At 40.5% G+C, this 19,083-nt stretch overlaps 1 protein-coding gene across 4 annotated transcripts in view; it reads left to right on the top strand.

Moving 5' to 3' along the window:
• The window catches only part of ndst2a (N-deacetylase/N-sulfotransferase (heparan glucosaminyl) 2a), a 43,845-nt gene extending 25,020 nt beyond the window's left edge, over window positions 1–18,825 (top strand). For all 4 annotated transcript variants that reach the window (XM_044372437.1, XM_044372435.1, XM_044372438.1 and 1 more), the window contains 14 exons: window positions 1,407–1,456; window positions 1,708–3,372; window positions 4,991–5,078; window positions 5,975–6,129; window positions 6,494–6,679; window positions 8,955–9,083; window positions 9,534–9,716; window positions 11,010–11,106; window positions 11,185–11,308; window positions 12,886–13,060; window positions 13,202–13,372; window positions 14,982–15,091; window positions 15,270–15,372; window positions 16,679–18,825. In XM_044372437.1, coding sequence (XP_044228372.1) covers window positions 2,299–3,372; window positions 4,991–5,078; window positions 5,975–6,129; window positions 6,494–6,679; window positions 8,955–9,083; window positions 9,534–9,716; window positions 11,010–11,106; window positions 11,185–11,308; window positions 12,886–13,060; window positions 13,202–13,372; window positions 14,982–15,091; window positions 15,270–15,372; window positions 16,679–16,804 — 2,721 coding nt within the window. In that variant the 5' untranslated portion in view covers window positions 1,407–1,456; window positions 1,708–2,298 and the 3' untranslated portion in view covers window positions 16,805–18,825. The remainder of the gene's footprint in view (window positions 1–1,406; window positions 1,457–1,707; window positions 3,373–4,990; window positions 5,079–5,974; window positions 6,130–6,493; window positions 6,680–8,954; window positions 9,084–9,533; window positions 9,717–11,009; window positions 11,107–11,184; window positions 11,309–12,885; window positions 13,061–13,201; window positions 13,373–14,981; window positions 15,092–15,269; window positions 15,373–16,678) is intronic.
• The last annotated feature ends 258 nt before the right edge of the window (window positions 18,826–19,083 follow it).

The raw sequence follows: 19,083 nt of genomic DNA, 5'->3' as shown, positions 1-19,083 counted from the left end.
TTAAATGGTTCGAATGGTTTACTTAATGGCCTCTTTAGCCTGACATTGACACTGTTTACAGCTGTTGTTTGTGTGTCTCCATTCTTAAAGTTTTATCCATCACCTCAGTCTTTTGGGAGTATCATCCATTCATTCCACTGTCAGTTCACATTCACACATGCAGTGAGTTGTCACCACCACAGAACATTAACTGAGGCCCCAACAGTAGCTGATTCATTGCGAGGGTCTTCTGCATGTTGTGTGTGTTAAGCCTCACACTACTCAGAGCTTCTCAATGCTGTGGGAAGCTCCTTTAATTAGCACTGTGAGCCAAAAGAATCGAAGTGACATGTATGTGTACATGCTCATGCACATGGTTCCTATACTCCTACAAAGGCAGCACAGTCTTTATCTCTGTCATACCAGATAGCAGTGATGGAGGAAGGACCACGCATTCAGAGTACTAACTCAGGGTCGGTATGAAAGCAACTGTGTTGCGAAACTTTGATAAATTGTATTGGAGTTTGAGTGTCTGGCTTCTTTATCCTAAGCTAAGCTATAATGATCCCGTAAGCAAGTCGATTATTACATCCACTAGTAGATCATTCTCCAGCCAACTGACTCATTTAGAGTGTCTGTAATTAAGGTCTCCTTAGATTGTGGCACAAAGGAATGTTAGATCACATTGTTTGTGTTGGTACATTGTTTCATTACATATTTTTTTAAAGATCCCCTCTAGACATAAATATACTGTTTTGAATAATAATTTGTCTAATATGGTTTTTTCATAAAAAAGTTTAATTACCTGGTTAGAAATTCTTATACTTACCTGTACTTATTCTCCCTCATTGAAATATCCAGAATCAATGAATATGCAAATATTGTGCATTTTAAATGTTAAAAGATGTCATGTACTTCACTGTAAAGTCCATTCTAAATGTATGTGCTGTGGAGGCCTCAAGTTTCCACATCACAAGTTGCATACTGGACCACGATTGGCTCCAAACTAGATCAGAGAAACTTTCCTCCTTCAACGTGAAAATAGCGTTTTTCAAATGTGAAAATAGCCTTCTAGTATCACATGCATCATTCAAATCAAGTCAAATCTTTATTGTCATAATCACAGAATAGAGAATTAAACATTAATTCTGCTATGCTGGTGGCTAAACTGTACAGAATTACTGCTTCTAAAAACTTAATGTGAGTGTAAGTATAAAAGGAACAAGGCCACGCTTGTCTTCACTTCATGTTGAAAGTTTGTGTTTTGCTCAAACTGTAAGAAGCCTCTGCAAATCTCCACCATGTTATTTAACATAAACATAGCTAATTGTGGTACTAGTTGTTATTGTACTTACAATGGAATTTGTTGGAGTCTTACCAACACACTCTTTCTTTCTTGCTCCCCCCTTTCTGTCTCTCTCTTGCAGGGGTCTTCAAATTTGGATCAGAGGGGTTTAAGATCTGCAGTGTTTTCCAGGTGATACATACAGAGCTTTCTCATTCTACAAAAGACTCAGTCCATTCTCCTTAGAGTTTTTGGTGGAAGATTACTTAAACTGAATATGTTCTCAACATTTAGCATTACCTCTTTCTGCCATTTAGGGCTGCAGACATGTCAGAATTGTACACAACAGCTAGAAGAAGTGAATGTTGACTGAGAACTTTCACTTTGGTCTTCTCTCCCCTTCTTCTTTCCTCCTCTCACCCCTCTCTGTCCTCATCCTCTAGGTGTCTTTATCTGGGATGTGCAGGCTAGGTGGCAGGAGGGGTTTCAGCCCCGAAGCACAGACCACCAGCAAAGACACTACCACTGCTGAGAGACTACACAAGCATCTACAGATGGACACGTATACTTGTAGCTACACCTGCATACAAGCTGCTTGAAAGACAGACGTGACCAAGCAGCAGACAACTGAGGCTGAACACTGTCTGAGGACCAGTTGGGTCCTGAATATCAGGTCCAGAGATCACTTGTGGTAGCTTTTACTCTTCCAGCTCCCCTTTCTCCCTCTTCAGTCCACTGGTATTTGACATTCCATCCATCAAAAAATCATCTACCCTTCCCTCCCTCTCTCCATTCTGTCAACTGAGAGTGGTATTTACGCTGCAAAGCTAAAAGTGGAGAGCAGGTAATGGATGATGCTGGCCATGGTGACCTAGTGTAAATGGCTATTCCTCAGCACAGCTCAGTGCCAGTATCTACTGTTTGGTTTTCCTCCTCCACTCCCCCTTCCTCTCACCCCTCCTCCACCTCTCTGCTCTCCTTTCCTGCTCACCGCTGCTGCTTGCTGCCCCATCCTGCCTCTCCCCTCCAACACCATGGTAGGTGCAGGCTTGGGTGTGTGGAAGCTAATGCGAGGTGTCCGCCAGCTGGAGCTTCACCGCCTCATCCTGGCACTTATCATCTTCTGCTTGTTGTCCATGGCCTTCCTAGCTTACTATGTCTCCAACAGCCCCAAAATTAAGGAGGCCCCCCCTCTACCCTTCAGTGACTGTGGTGGAGGAGGAGGTATGTCGCAGGGAGCAAGTACCGGGGCTGCCGGCGGAGGGCCAGGTGTCCAGAGGGCACCGCTTTTCCTTCCCCCACGCCAGGGCCGACTGCGGCAGGTGAAGGCAGTAGACAATTCCAGGACAGAGCCCGTAGTTCTGGTGTTTGTAGAGAGCATATACTCCCAGCTGGGCCAGGAGATTGTAGCTATATTAGAGTCTAGCCGCTTCCGCTACCGGACGGAAATAGCTCCAGGTAAAGGTGACATGCCCACATTGACAGAGCGTAACCGCGGACGCTACACACTGATCATCTATGAGAATGTGTTGAAATATGTTAATCTGGACGCATGGAACCGTGACTTGCTGGACAAATACTGTGCTGAGTATGGAGTAGGTGTCATTGGCTTTTTCAAAGCTAATGAAAACTCTCTTCTCAGCGCACAGCTCAAAGGTTTTCCCCTCTTTCTACACTCACACCTGGGACTCAGGGACTACCGCATCAACCCCAATGCTCCCCTCCTCTATATCACCAAGCCCAACCAGGTGGAGCAGGGCTCTTTACCAGGGGATGACTGGACGATTTTCCAGTCCAACCACTCTACCTATGAACCAGTACTTCTGGCCAGCACCAAGTCCTCTGAGGCACTGGCACATGTTGGATCCAGCCCCCAGCGGGCGCTCCACGCCACAGTGGTCCAGGACTTGGGGCTCCACGATGGCATTCAGAGAGTTCTGTTTGGGAACAATCTCAACTACTGGCTTCACAAGCTTGTATTTGTAGACGCCATCGCCTACCTGACAGGGAAGAGACTGTGTCTGTCCTTGGACCGCCACATCCTGGTGGACGTGGATGATATATTTGTTGGCAAGGAGGGAACTCGTATGAAGGTGTCGGACGTGGAGGTGAGTGAGACCTGTTAGACCTAAATGATCAGACACAGGCTTTAGTTGCCTCTCACATTATGTAGCGGTGGATTTCTGGATGTGGACATAAATTCATAATAAGTTGTGTTCAGATTGAATACTGAGTAAAGTATTGTGTCTTGCACTAGAAAAGCAATTAACAATGTGGTTTACCACATTACAAAGTATAGTTTGCTTCCAAGTATCCTTGCTTGTATAGACTTGACCTTTGCTTCCTGGTTGAAACTTTCATTGAAAGTTAATACCACTTGTTCCTTATTTTATTATTGTTCTACTTTCTGTATTGCTGAAATGGCAGAAAATTGGTATCAGCAACTTTTTTAGATTGCAGTGACCTGCTCTTCACGAAAGCCCCTGTCTTGTGTCAGATACAATGAGCTGAAGTTTTATTACTGACTGTGGTTATCTTATACACCACTGTACTATGCCATCACTTTATGTGCCAGACGTACCCATTGGTTGACTTTTATATAGAAATCTTTCCTGTAGAAATCAAACCAATATGGCCTGCGTTCTTACAATGTTATACAGATATTGGTTCCCAAGGCAGTATGGAATTGGGAAGAAAAGCTTTAAAATATGCTGCCCCTTGTTCCTGGATCATTGTATGTCTGTCATGCCACTTAAACCAGACAGTCTGTAAATGAACATGGGTTTGTATTCTTGCAACTGGAGACAACTGGAGTAGAAGTCTTCAGTAGTTCAACGTTTTGGACCCAAAGTTCAAGGACAGTCACAACTAGTGTCAACAGATCCAAGGATAATTAGATCTAATTATTTCTGTGTATTAATGAAATGCAGTCCTACAGGTTCACAATGGGCACAAAGTATTCAGTGAAGTTCAAACGTTATTGCAAGTTGATGCCATTTACAAATTATGTGCAACTTTTTGGGATGCTAAGGTGAAATGGTTATTGTTGAGCAATTACTGTGATATAAGAAAGTACGTACTTATATTCTTCTTATATCATAGTACACAAGTATGTGTGTGGAAGTGGTGGTGTTGGGATTAATGAGTCATGTTGTATGTTGTGAGGATAATTAGGTGTGTCAGCTGTCTGTTGAAGTAAAAAGCAAGCGTTAGCACTCATAGAGACATATATTAATGGCACTATTGCAGTTTTATGTTGTTAATTGCTCCACTTAGGAAAGGTCTCATAAATTGTCACCATATAGGGTATGATGCCTACATTATATGGTGTAACAAGTCTGTAAAGCAGCAGCTGGATATGGCCAGGTTAATCAAGGGAATAGCTACATTGAATTTGAGTTCTCCCTCTAAGCTGCTGAATGTAAAGAAGGTAGTATTTATGTGTAGGAAATGCTGCCTTTGAGTACATTTTAACCTGTGCTTGGCTTAGTTTAAAATAGCTCTCTAAAATATCTCTCTCTCTGTATCAAAAAGTGTTAGTGTAATTCCAGTGTATTGGTTTATTTTCATTCAGTACTATAAAAATGTGTCACACAAGTCAAAATGTCAGTTGTTGGCCTTGTTTGATCATTGAGGTTAAGCAACAATGGTTAATCATTTTCTGGATTCACTGAAATAGAATAATTTGTCATTGAATATGTTAATGTATTTGTCATCCTTTCACAGGCGTTGCTCAACACTCAAAACAAGCTGAGAGCACTGGTCCCTAATTTCACCTTCAACTTGGGATTTTCTGGAAAGTTCTATCACACAGGTACAGAAGATCTTACATTACTGAACTAGCACAGCTTTCTGTTTGACACATTCTCCTATAGATTTGGACATTGCATTTGTATCTGTAAAGAGGAACATTTCAAAAACTCAGCACTAGTGTCATGAATGAGAGCCTTCATCTCTAACACAACTAGGTATTTCCCAGGAATGATTGTTTTGATTGTAAGAATTAATTCAGTTTATTTATTAAGCTTTATTTATCCAGGGAGACTTTGCTGAGAGCCAGGCTCTCTCTTTCAGGAAGGCCCCGTTTACACTCACCCAGTTCCAAACATTCACACCTGGAGCTGTCCAGTACAACCAGTCTCCTCTGTTGTTGGGATTGATTCACCACTAGCTCACATTTACCACTGATTCACCACTAGTTTACATTTACTTACCCAATTAAACCTTTCACTAATAAAACTATAAAGGAGTTAGCTTAACTAACAACAAATGATGGTTATGGTGTGATTGCAACTCATTGGGAATCATTTAATGTAAGGTAGCATGAAGCCAAAGAGTGTTGCAGCTGTAAAAATTTGCAGCAAGTCATGACTGAATGAATGTAACAGACAGTGTAAATATTTAGTGTTGTACTAACGTTGACATACAAACAGTATTTAACATAGATGTGTCAGGTCTGGTTGACACCCAGTCTGCTTAATAAGGTCAATATCACTCTTGATACACACCTGCTGGATCACATACAAGCATACCTAGAGGTCACAATTAATTAATTTTGGGCCACATTAATTATGTCAAAACGAAGTATGTGTGACCGTGTGTGTGTGTGTGTGTGTGTGTGTGTGTGTGTGTGTGTGTGTGTGTGTGTGTGTGTGTGTGTGTGTGTGTGTGTGTGTGTGTGTGTGTGTGTGTGTGTGTGTGTGTGTACAGGTACTGATGAGGAGGATCGGGGAGATGACATGTTGCTGCAACATAGGATGGACTTTTGGTGGTTCCCTCACATGTGGAGCCACATGCAGCCTCACCTCTTTCACAATGTCAGTGTCCTGGCTGAGCAGATGAGGCTCAACAAGATCTTTGCTCAGGTTAGCACCACTTATACACTGGGGACATGGCCTGCATCACAGTGTGTGGCTACATGGAAGGTGAAAGCACTATGTAACTACGTGGCTACATGATCAGCTGAAGGTGTTTGTAGTAAGAGGATCTGTGTGTGTGGTCACAAAAATAGTGGCACTACATGGCTTGTGTAAAGTCTATATAGCTATATGAGTAGGGCTGGTAGTATTGGCAGAATTTAAACTTTTTAGAGATGTTAGGTGGATGGTATCTGCTTCCTTGTGTCATTCCTCTTTTCTCTCCTGAACTTTGTCTTTACCTTCTTGCCTGTCCCCCCGTTCCCTCTTCATTGGCCTCATCCTATCATCTCTCCACATTCCCCCTCTCCAGGAGCACGGCATCCCAACTGATATGGGCTATGCAGTGGCTCCACACCACTCTGGGGTTTACCCAGTTCACAGCCAGCTCTATGAGGCCTGGAAGTCTGTGTGGAGCATCAAGGTGACCAGCACTGAGGAATACCCTCATTTGCGGCCAGCTCGATACCGCCGTGGCTTCATACACAATGGGATCCAGGTCAGTCCGCAGTTTTTTATCAATACATGCATTGCAATAATGTTCCCATGGATATACTTTTCTCCACACTGACACAATTTTTGGTTCAAAAGTAAGGTAGATGTGGACGTGATAATAAAATGTAGTCTTTTTCTGTGCAACTGTGTGGTTTGGCAGAAATAAATTGTGCGCAGCAGGATTTGTGATTAACCTGATTAACTGCGACATTTTTGAATTTTTCAAATGTAAACTTGAGATGCTCTCAGGACAATAAATGGAAATTCCATTGACCTCCATTCTTTGAATCTCTTTATTAAGTCTCAGCAGATAGTGACAGAAAATAAAACATAAAATAACATAACAGCTCAGATTCACACAACGCAAAGACAATGATTCAAACAATATGTAGCCACGTGGTTTTCAGTGATGGCAGCGTCCATAGCAACTAACAATAGAGAGCCTGCAAAAATCGTCATAATAACCGACAAACTAAACATCATATGCATTCAATGAACAAAGATTTTGAAAATAAAATGCACATTTCTCATTAGATATGTTATCAAAACGCATTTTAATGCCAAAAAATATTGCATTTTCCACTGAGAATAAAAGAAATGTCAGACATTTTTTGGTTGTTTTCGCCGAAAGAAACTTGACAGTCATGTGACATGGACTGCCATGATACTGGGTTGTGATACAGTATGGGGACTAAATGACAAATTAAATGAAAAACGTCTGACATTTTATTTTCATGATCTTTTTCAAAGGGAACAGATGAAAAAGAAATTATTGACATTGTTAAAGGATTTCAGAGCAAGAAGTCTACAGACTGGAATGACATTGATATGTCGATGGTCAAAAGTATAATTGATTGTGTGATGATACCCATTACATGTATATACAATCAATCTCTGAAAACTGGTGTTTTTCCTAGTAAAATGAAAACGGCTAAAGTCATACCCATATATAAGGCTGGAGATAGACACATACTCTGAAATTACAGACCTATTTCTTTGCTTTCACAATTCTCTAAAATACTGGAAAAAATATTTATTTGAGATTAGATGACTTTATCACAAAACATAATATGCTGTGTGATCAACAATATGGATTTAGAAACAATAGGACTACTTCAGTCCCCAGCTCCTCCTATTGACATGTCAAAGCGTCCTTGAGCAAGATACTGAATCTCATTTTCTCCCTATGAGTGTGTTGTGAGTGTGTGTGAATGGGTGAATGAGAGGCAAATTGTAAAGCACTTTGCCTGTTAAGGTAGAAAAGCCCTCTATAAATAGTCCATTTACTATCATTAAAGGTGTAATGTGTACGATTTGGCCAGAATTTTAGTTTAAACATTACAAAATTAACTAAAATTATCAATAGAATGTGAAGAAATAACAGTTTTGATGTTATGTCAAAGACCAAAGTTAGCATGCTAACCAGCTGGCTCCAGCCCGCCCAGCCTGTACTGTCTTGTAATACCACTTTGTACCTCAGGGGTGACAATGAGTCACTGTAGTGTCCAGTCTGCCCTCAGTCCAACATGAGAGGAAGAATAAGTAGCACTACCCATAGCAACCAGGAGCAATGGCAGTCAGGCTGAACATAGTTGAAATTTTCGCTGTAGGACTGTTAATATGCAACTTAATAAAGTTTTAATATTTTTTCAAGTGAGAAAGTAACTATGTAGATTCCCAATATGTGGTCAGTTTATCCAAATAACTCCTATTTGGAAAGTTGCACCGATGTTGTCAGAGCAGCCGGCAGCTGCTGCAGACGCTAGCCAGGAAGACATCAGCTGTTCATCTCAACTGATCCGACAAACTGCACTGGGTTGCACCAGGTGTGTGTAAGTTGGCATGAGCCATTTGGCATCGTAGCACATCGTAGTAAGCTGGATCGATATTGAAATACCATAACAATAAATTAGGTAGGTGATATGCTGCCCCCTATTTGTTTGGATCATGTAGTCAATTCTTACACATTAAACCTTTAATTGAAAGTGCTGGTTCCTGTTCATTTATTTTGAACACAGAGCTGTTTCATGTGCAATGAGGTATTTGACAGCTGGAATATCTAGAGCAAACAATGGATCGGATATGGATCTTCCTTTACCCATTGATCAAAAAATGTCTGGATCAGCTTGGGACATACTCTCAATCAAAGTCCTATTCCTAAAGAAGACTTGACAACAGCTAAAATGTCATCAGTTGTAAAAATGTTCACAAAGATAGAAATCGAAGAACACAAATACAAATACACAGCTAACAACTAATGATCTCCGTGTGTGTTTCAGGTGTTGCCCAGGCAGACCTGTGGTCTGTTCACACACACAATCTTCTATAATGAATACCCAGGAGGCTCAAAGGAGCTGGACAAGAGCATCAGAGGAGGAGAACTCTTTCTCACTGTCCTCCTAAACCCTGTAAGGACCAACACCCCACCCGCCCACCACACACACACACACACACACACACACACACACATATATACACAGAAAATCAAATAAAATAAGTTGAACTGATCTCTTTTGCCTGTGGTATATTTTAGATAAAATACAAATGTTTTGTTGTATTGTTGAGCATGTTTATATATGTAACTAATTTTGTAGGAATGAAACTGTGATCATTGTTGGGCTAAATGTATGTCTTTGAAACACTAAAAGATCTTGGTGATTCCAACATGTTATAGGCAACATGTTTTTATCTGATAAACCAATACCGCTTTTGTGAGATGATAGTTGGGGTAAATTTAACAGCTGTTGGTCATTATCTTGCTAACTTTGAATCTGCACTTTTTCTGGTTTGAACCTAAGATTTGACTCCAGGCGAACTATAAACCAACTTGTAAAGTACATTGTGCCCTCTCAATTCAGATCAGTATCTTCATGACCCACCTGTCTAACTATGGCAATGATCGTCTGGGTCTGTACACCTTTGAGTCTTTGGTTAAGTTTGTCCAGTGTTGGACCAACCTCAGGCTGCAGACCCTGCCCCCTGTCCACCTCGCTGAGAAATACTTTCAGATTTTCCCTGAGGAGAGAGACCCACTCTGGCAGGTTAGTATATATTTTTTGTGTGTGTGTGTGTGTATATATTCACTTTTTTTTTTTTTTTTTTTTTTTTTTTTTTTTAAGCTGATAGATGTTGGAGATGTTTTTGGGTTTTTTGTAAAAAGAAAAATATTTTCTGAGAATAAAATGTTCTGTCTTTTCAATCACTGAACTGCTTACACATACATTTTCATTATTTTAACTTTACTAGTATGCAGTGTAGGGTGCACAATAGCCAGCAGTAAATTTCGAGAAGGCTTACCCTTCTCTAGCCTACATTACCTGCCACCCATAATTACACATTTTTGAGAGGAACAGCTAAGTTGAACTTGTCTAAAACTCTTTCATGCGGATTTAATGTTAACAATTTCTGTCTTAAAAAAGTCAGGTGCCCAAATGTACATTGAAACAGGTTTTGCTCACTGTAATCATTCCTTTGGTTCATACTGACCATTAGAGGATCCCTTCATTATATGCTTCCAATGGAAATGATGGGGACAAAATGCACAGTGCATTGTGGCTACATGATCAACTTCAGTGGTCTGGGTTATACAAACCAAATGGATATCTTCTGAAGTTACAGTGTTTTTGGCACCAAAGTCCCTCTTTTTGTTCCCCTAGACAGTGTTTCTGTAATAAGCTATGGTGGAAGGACAGTAACACAGTTTTTTACTAAAAAGATGAAGAATAAGAAGGCAACAAATGCCACTCTGATGCCCCTTTTGTTTCAAAACTGTAGCTTTGGAAAATATCCACTTGATTTGTCTAACCCAGACTGTTCAGCCTCATATAAGCTTAAATAAATAAAAATCCAACCTTTAGCTTATTTATTTTGCACAGAACAAGAACTTTGTCCCCTATCATTTACTTACTTACTTAAATTGGGTATCTCTTAATGGCCAATATGAACATAAGTTGGTTAGATAAGATGGTTAAAGCAAGCAAAACCTGTTTCAACCTTCACATGGGGACCTAATTATTATTTTAAGACAGATTGTCTGTTAATTTACATCAGTCAATAGATCTTTAGATTTATTTCCCTGGTGAAAGCAAAAGCAACGGCCTCTATTCTATCTTCACCAAACTCTTTTAAAAGACAAAAAAGCAGAGATGTGACAATCATGTGGCCATTTGACTGACAGAATTCAAATACTGATAAAGGAGGCAATATTGTGCACAGGCTATGGCCATGATACTCAAAATGAATGTAGCAGGTACATTGGAATTTATGCACTGCTTTAAGTCTATTTATTTCTTGATCACTTCAGTAATAATGAATTGAACCACGTCATTTTTCAGAACCCTTGTCATGACAAAAGACACAAAGATATCTGGTCTAAAGAAAAGACCTGTGACCGACTCCCAAAGTTCCTTGTCATTGGACCCCAGAAAACAGGTACAAACTCTGTCTGTCTCTGTTTTTATCTGTATCCTTGTCTAAATCTTTTTTCATAATAAATGTCTTTTCTTAAAGGCACTACAGCGCTTCATTCATTCCTGAGCCTCCACCCAGCCATCACCAGCTCCTTCCCCAGCCCCACCACCTTTGAGGAGATCCAGTTCTTCAGTGGAGCAAACTATGACAATGGGATTGACTGGTAAACTCCCCTCAGAAAGTCCTTAATACACAGCCTCTGAACACAGCATCAAGAGTTATTCACACTTATTTACACAAAATAACCCATAATGCAAAAGGGTTTTTTTTTGTTTTGTCCCTATAGTGGAACCTGAGTCAATTTTATGTCTTTGAGCTGTAACCCGGGTTCAGTTCAGTTAAACAAGTACTTACAGAGGCTTTAGTCTGTTAATGTAACACTCCTATGCTACATGTACTATTGAAGTTACTGGTTGTTGTAATCATTCTTCCTATTTGAAATGATCATTAAATGTTCTATTACCAATACACCTACAATGTAAGAGATGGGGGATACATTCCACAGTCCTCAATTGATGCATTCTAAAGTTGAGCTAAGCTGATATGAGGCTTCAGCAGTCTGACTCACAGGGTGCTAAGATAGAAAACATTCTATTAGACAAGATTTTACCACTCTGGAAAGATATTACAGCAACAATCATTGTATCCTCTGTCTCAACAGTCCCAGGTACATTTACCCCACTCATTAGTTGGATTACTCACAAAGTAATCCACCAGGAATGTGGTTTTCCATGTATTTTACAGGCAAGCACAGTGTGACGCGGTGTGATAGTATTACAGCAAATGTTGAGCCAGGTTTACATTTTTTGCTGGATGGTCCTGGGTTTTTCAGGACCATCCAGTGCTGCATCGGTGCTGCGTCAACACAGTGGTCTCATTGAAATGAATGACGGAGCTGTGTGGACTGTCATTGTCCTGGTCATTGTGTGAAGGTTTATTTCCAGTGTTCTGTCCCGGCAACAAACCTACATAGGAATAGTAGGATGTATCCAGCCTGTCACGGCTCAGCAAGAAAACACTGTCCAGAGAAGCACAAAGAAGGATTCCAAAGTTACAATCTAAAAAGATTGTAACTTTGGAAGATACCTTCAAAGATGCAGTGACTGATAACCCTTTCAGCATCCTTACTGCATGTGGATATTCTATTAAAAAGGACTTGAAAAATGATCCTTTAATATGGAGAGTGCAGTTCATTCACAGCAACACCACATAAAATGTCCATGTAGAGTTAATGCCATAAGTTTTATTTTTATTTCCCTCCACAAATGCCAAAAAAGCAGAAAATTGGTCTCAGTTTTTCAGCTATTTTCTTTCAATTTATTATTTTACTAATTGCTAAGGAACATCCAAAAATGCATCAGGTAGAAATATGGGACGTCTGTTAGCAAGGCCTACATAGGGCACAAAAGCTACAAGCTAAAGACCCAATCAGTAACTGATTAATCAACAAAACTATGACCCTGTATATAAAGCCAATACAAAACAACAACGTTAAGGTCCTGGCCAGGTTGTTGACCTTTATCCAATCCGTAATCTCTGTAAGAACTCAAAAACTTGTGTTCACCAACAGAGCCTGAGCAGGTTAGTACAGACAAATGGGCTGCCAGCTTGTATCATGTAATCAAATATTTGATTATTCCACTGTGATTCAAAGTGTTAAAACAGTAAAACAAATTGAGATGGCCTGGGACTATGAATACACTATGTAACTGCTACTTTTCCTCTTTGTGTTCTCCTCAGGTACATGGATTTCTTCCCATTCCCTTCCAATGTCAGCACAGATTTCATGTTTGAGAAGAGTGCCAACTACTTTGACACAGAAGTAGCTCCTAAGAGAGCTGCTGCCCTGCTACCTAGAGCCAAAATCCTTGCAGTGCTCATCAACCCGTCTGACAGGGCCTACTCCTGGTACCAGGTGAGGATCATCACACACTCTGCAAGATCATCCACTGTGCTGGAAAAACTGTAGGACTGTGCAGGTTCCTTGCAGCACCTCAAACTCTCTACTGTTTAACTTCACTGATTTATGTGTTTGTCTATTTGTAAATCACCACAGCACCAGAGGGCCCACCAGGACCCTGCAGCCCTCAACAACACTTTCCATGCAGTGGTGACAGCAGGCCCCTCGGCCCCCAGGGACATGCTGGCCCTACAGAGACGCTGCCTTAGCCCCGGGTCATATGCTGCTCACCTTGAACGATGGCTGCAACACTACCAGCCTAGCCAGGTAACACACTACAGCAAGTGACATGTAGAATGGTGGAGCATACTCTGAAACAGTCCATTTCATTGTCATAGTCAGCAGTTGATTTCCATCCAAGTGTTTTTACAAAACAGATGTCAAGAATTAGAAAAATGTGTAGAAATGGCATATTAACACTTCACCTTCAAGGTGATACTGATACACTGTGGGCTTGGTATGATTGCAGCTTGGTTGCAAAATGATTTAAAGTGTCATATTGAACTAATTGAAATACTTGGAAGACTTAGTTTAGTCAATAAATGAGATCAAGCTAAATCTACACACAAATGGTGATCAATTAGATGATCTAGTTTCTAAGGTTAATCTTTTCTAATAGTAAAATTAAAACCAACCATCTTCACTTAGACTTTCCTGGAGGAAACCTGGCTGGTAGTAACATCGAGTTCCTCTACATCTTGCATTAAAATGCGTCTCATATCCTTATATGCCAGTTTCATTTGTTTAATTTTTTGTTGACATTGCAGCCAGGATTGGTTGGTTATGACACTAGGTCTCGTCTTGAATCCATCCACAAATGTCTTGAATATCCAGAGCTTTCTTGCTGCCTTCTTGCTTGTAGCTTAGCTCACTAACTGGCTAATGGCTGCTACCTTACTGGTTTGGAGCAGTCGTGTGCAATTACGTATTTCCGCCCACATAGTTGTGGTATGTGGACTGACAGTGCAATTGCATTTACACTTGTGTACAATGTGGTCACAATGTGTCCCTGACCACCTCCAGACCTGATTGTTGGTGTAGTAATAATACTTTCTATAGTAGCTGTTACTTAAGTTAGACTGTGCTTACTTAGACTTAGAACTCAAATTGATATCTTCGATGGAAATTGGTCAAAATGACTGGGTTGATATGAATGTGTAGGTCACTGTGACCTCACAAAACACGTTTTTGGCTGTAACTCAAGACACTCTATACCTTTTTATTAAATTCCTTCAAAGTCTTTACTACAAATATTATATGGATGTACACTGCAACTAGAGTAGTTGGCAGAGGCGGTATTTCTAGTTTTATTTATTCATGTGTGTGTATGTGTGTTTTGTGTCCCGTTGGCACATACGTGTTTATATGTGTTCTTTAAAAGAAAACCTAATAAAAAAGTAAATAACAACAAAAAAAGGTTACCCTTTCTCACAGCAGGTCCCACCTCTCTGTAGTGTCTCTTGAGCCAGCGGTAGCATTACACCTACAGGTCATAATTAGCTAATGTTAGCTCATTAGTCAGACCAGTGGATGCAATTAGGTAAATATGATGTCACTGGTCAGGTGCTATTTATATATCCGCTATGTTTCTGTTGGATGGTATTTGCCTGAGCAGGATCAGTTTGGTCCGAAAAAAGAACAATAATCTCATCTTACAGAAGGATACTTTTCAACCTTTTTATGTGCATGGACACAGCTGTAAGTTCTTCTCTTAGCAAAATATCATTCACCACTGTCCAGATACAAGATGATACTGTGTGTGTTTGTGTGTGTGTGTGTTTGTGTGTGTGTGTGTTTGTGTTTGTGTTTGTGTTTGTGTTTGTGTGTGTGTGTGTGTGTGTGTGTGTGTGTGTGTGTGTGTGTTTTTGTGTTCTAGTTGCACATCGTGGACGGGGCCCTGTTGCGGTCCAACCCAGCGCTGGTGATGGAGGGAATCCAGAGATTCCTTGGTGTCACTCCGATCTTCAACTACACCCAGGCTCTAATGTTTGTAACACACTCACAATGACCAGTGATCCCCACACTGTTAATCTAGAGAAACTGTATCCTTAAAGGAACATTTTGTCTCTTTACTTAACAGAGATATGAACCCAGCAGTGTTTCCATATACCATGTGTGAAAGGTGTTTTATTGCATAGTGAAATAACATACCGTATGTCTGCAGGTACGATGACAGCAAAGGTTTCTGGTGTCAGCGGGTGGAAGGAGGTCGAGCCAAGTGTCTAGGGAAGAGTAAAGGCAGGAAGTACCCAGAGATGAGTCCTGAGGTACATCTACACCTCACATTGTTGTTACCTTACGTCACTCATTAGCCCCTTTAAGTAATCTGATAGCAGTTTAACAAGTCGGACTCATGTCTGACTAAGCATCCTGGTCACTTGTAGGTAAAAGTCACAACGGCAATCTTACAAGGTCAGACCTGTAACACTTTTAACACAACACAAGTCTGAACTGAATGCTGTCAGATTAACTTAAAGGCTGCAGCAGCATGGGGTCAAACATGCAGAGAGAGAGATGCATGTCTTGTTTTGCTTTATAACATTGTAATACATTTAATATCTCAATCATCTCTTAAGCACAAAATCAGTTTAATAAACTAGGAAACACTGTGAAAGAGACGATTTTAAGGCGTTGAGATTGATCTTTCACGCCAGATGAGTCTCTAAAAACAATTTTCCACTCGTGACGGACTGATGGAGTAGAAGAGTTTAAAAATCTTTTTTCAACCACAGTAAAAATCTGACTTTTTTTCATGCCAACTGTTGATGGATACTGTTGATTGCAATGAATATCAAGTGTAGTTTTGTGTCATGTGACATGTATGCGCTAACTTCAGTATGAAGTGAAATAATATAGGCCAATTCTCACACATTCAAGAAAAAAGTCAGTAGTTTTAGGCTCAGGAGCCGTGTGCATTTACATAGAAACGTTCAACTTATTTAAATAAACAATAAATACATTTAGGTATGCTGACTGGTTAAATTATTTATTTAATTTTCCTCTCCTTTTCTGAAAAGTAAAATTTTTAGGTGTATGATGACATAAAAAGACATATTTACCGGCGTTCTAATGGAACATGTGAGCAGGCTCAGGAGCTACAAAGCATGTTATGTTTCTATGACAACCCTGGCAACTGTGAGCTGTAATCTGATTTGCTGCAGCATAACAACCTATTAAACAAGGTTTTCAGTGTGGTGGTTCTAGTTCATTTCTTATGACTGTTGTTTTTATATATTTGAAAACATGATATAAAAATGTAGTTCAAGTAAATGTCGGCACTTTTTTTAATAAAGTGAAACATTATTCAAATGCACCATAACAAAAATGGAAATCAATGCATCTTGCAGCATCTTGGCCTGTTCTAAGGCATGCTAGGGGGCTGCAGCACCCACTTTAGGAAGCACTGCAGTAGAGCACCAAATGTGTAGTAATGCGCTGCAGAAAATGGTCCCCAGTAAATGCATTTCCTGTTTGTTAAAAATGACAGTGACACTTTTAACTTTTGTATATCATTTCAAAGGATTTTGCCTCTCCTGATCTTTGATTTTTCTCAATGTGTGTCTGTGTGTGTAGTCTCGTGCCTTTCTGGCTGAGTATTACCATGAGCACAACATGGAGCTGCTGCACCTGCTGAACCGGTTGGGACAACCGCTGCCGTCCTGGCTCCGCCAAGAACTCCAGAGCACCAGCTGGAGCTGAGGCCACAACCGCACACACAGACACAGCACAGAAAAGCCGGAACTGTAGTCTGTGGGTGAGCCAACACTTGGCTCTGGATTAGACTGGACTACCCTGATCTAGAATGAACAGCACCACGAAAAGAGCTTCAAAGTTTTAGCTGTAGTGACTGGTGCTCCTGTTCCGTGGCAAACAGAAGACGACAGTGCAACATGAGATCTTTCTCAATGTTGCTCACTGTTGGAGGAGGATCCCAGAGGACTCTCCCTCCTACTCCTGATTTGTTGCACTGGACAGCCTCAGTCTGTGTGTGGACGGATCGCTGACACTGTATACATCAGTTTGCTGTGGATCCAGAGGTTCAGACAGCCTTAATGTGAGGAGAGAAACTCTTAGGATGAGACCCTGTGGATGTAGAGTGTATGACTGGAGACAGTACAGGTCTAACATGCACAAACACACATGCACGTCTCGTGATGATGATTATAAAGCAGTCCATCTTAAAAAGTGGTTGTATATGACAGGGTTGGGGAGCAGGTGGGAAACAGAATGGACAGCAGCCTAAACTAGACAGACACATAGTCCATATCCTGGTCACACACACACACACACACACACACATCTACCTGCAGGTCAAGCTAACAGCCAGGGTGCTGCTTTTATCCTCAGTTTTCCAGTCTTACTGTAGTGACATATAATGGATTTAGCTGATACAGTATGAAGACAGGTCAGTGTAAATATCATGTGCTTAGATTTGGTACACAGCTAAAACCAAACTCTGGTCCAGGCTGCATCTCACACCTCGACCCTGTGAGGGACACAGTCAGCAGCTTTATTACACAGTGTTTATTCACTGAGGTAAAGACAGTTTTCAAATGATGACTCCATTCTCCAGCATTTATCCAAGATTATATACTTACTTTTAACCACATGGCATTGTTTTTTGGAAAAATAAATGGAGCGAACCACACAACATAAAAGATTCAATTGTAGGTATTTTTAGTTAAATGTCATGTGTGTGATTTTGAATAGAGTTCTCCTACTCGTGGGCCAAACCTGGAAGTTCAGGTTTCACTTCAGCTCTTTATAATACGGTGAGTGGGATTGGCTGTATTTGGTAGCCAGTGTTCTTCCTGCTAAAACAGTTAGCAGTGTTCATGGCTCTGACTGGAGGCTTCTCCCCTGCAACAACTACCGACTACAACACTTCCCATAAATCAGTTTGGTTACATCTTTCAATTAGACCTTCCCTGCTGGGTAAAAACCACATCAATCAAACATCGCTTCTACAGTTTGTAATGTCCAGTCCCAAATGGAAATATTCCTGATGGTGTCATTATGACATCATCAGGGTTATTTTCTCAGACTCAACTCGTTCAGAAACACAGAAATTTTACAACTGAGTAATACTAACCATGACTACTAAATAGACTTTGACATGTAGAATTGGTGGAGTGCCCTTTTAAAAGAAACAAATACAGCACATGCTCAAATGAACAGAGTGAACTTTACCAACTTTGATAGTAGTGACAGTATTAGTAAGTCTAAAATTTGTATTTTATTTATTTTGTCATCAGTCAAAAACTGTTTTCACCGTGTAAATAGTTATAAATAGTTCAGCAGCTGTTTACTCTGACCCTGACATACTGTGATCGCGAGGTGCAGCTCTGGACCAGGGCTATTTAAAACTTAGTGTGGGATGTGTTTGACTGAAGGGGGGGGGGGCACATCAGTCAGTAACAGCACCACACCCTCTGAAAAGAAAAAAAAGCTCAGAAAGAAAGCTCATCAAGTGTCAGATATCTTCCTGAAAGCCCAACACAGAATTCTAAACACACGTCACCCCACGCACTCACACTCTTGTCTCCATCTGAGGACAGTAACCCACAGATGTCACCGGATAAGAGAGCAGACAACAGAGCTTGTATGGAGACAAATCAGAAGCTGCTGTCTTGTTGTTTTCTGTTTGTTTTGTATAAATGTCAAAAAGGCCAACACTGTATCATCTCTAATAAACACATAGAGAGGTTGGAAATAATGGACACTTCGTCTTTTTTTTTTTTTTACCTCATGTTATGTTCTGATGGTAGAAATACTCAGTCATAAGGCTTTACAATAGAGAGCCAGCAGCCTCATCAAAATCAAATGCAGGAAGAGGACAGAATAATAATGATGATGTGAAAGATAATAATGATAAGACAAATAATTGAATAAATAAAATCATTAATATTATGGTTCATAGATAATCAGTAAGGGAAGTAACATTTCATGCTGTACAGCCACATGCTGAGTTGTGTTTC

Source organism: Thunnus albacares, chromosome 14 (genome assembly GCF_914725855.1).
Source record: "Thunnus albacares chromosome 14, fThuAlb1.1, whole genome shotgun sequence".
Taxonomy (NCBI): Eukaryota; Metazoa; Chordata; class Actinopteri; order Scombriformes; family Scombridae; genus Thunnus; species Thunnus albacares.
Note: the sequence above shows the minus strand (reverse complement) of the source record. Positions and strands in the feature narration are given on the sequence as shown.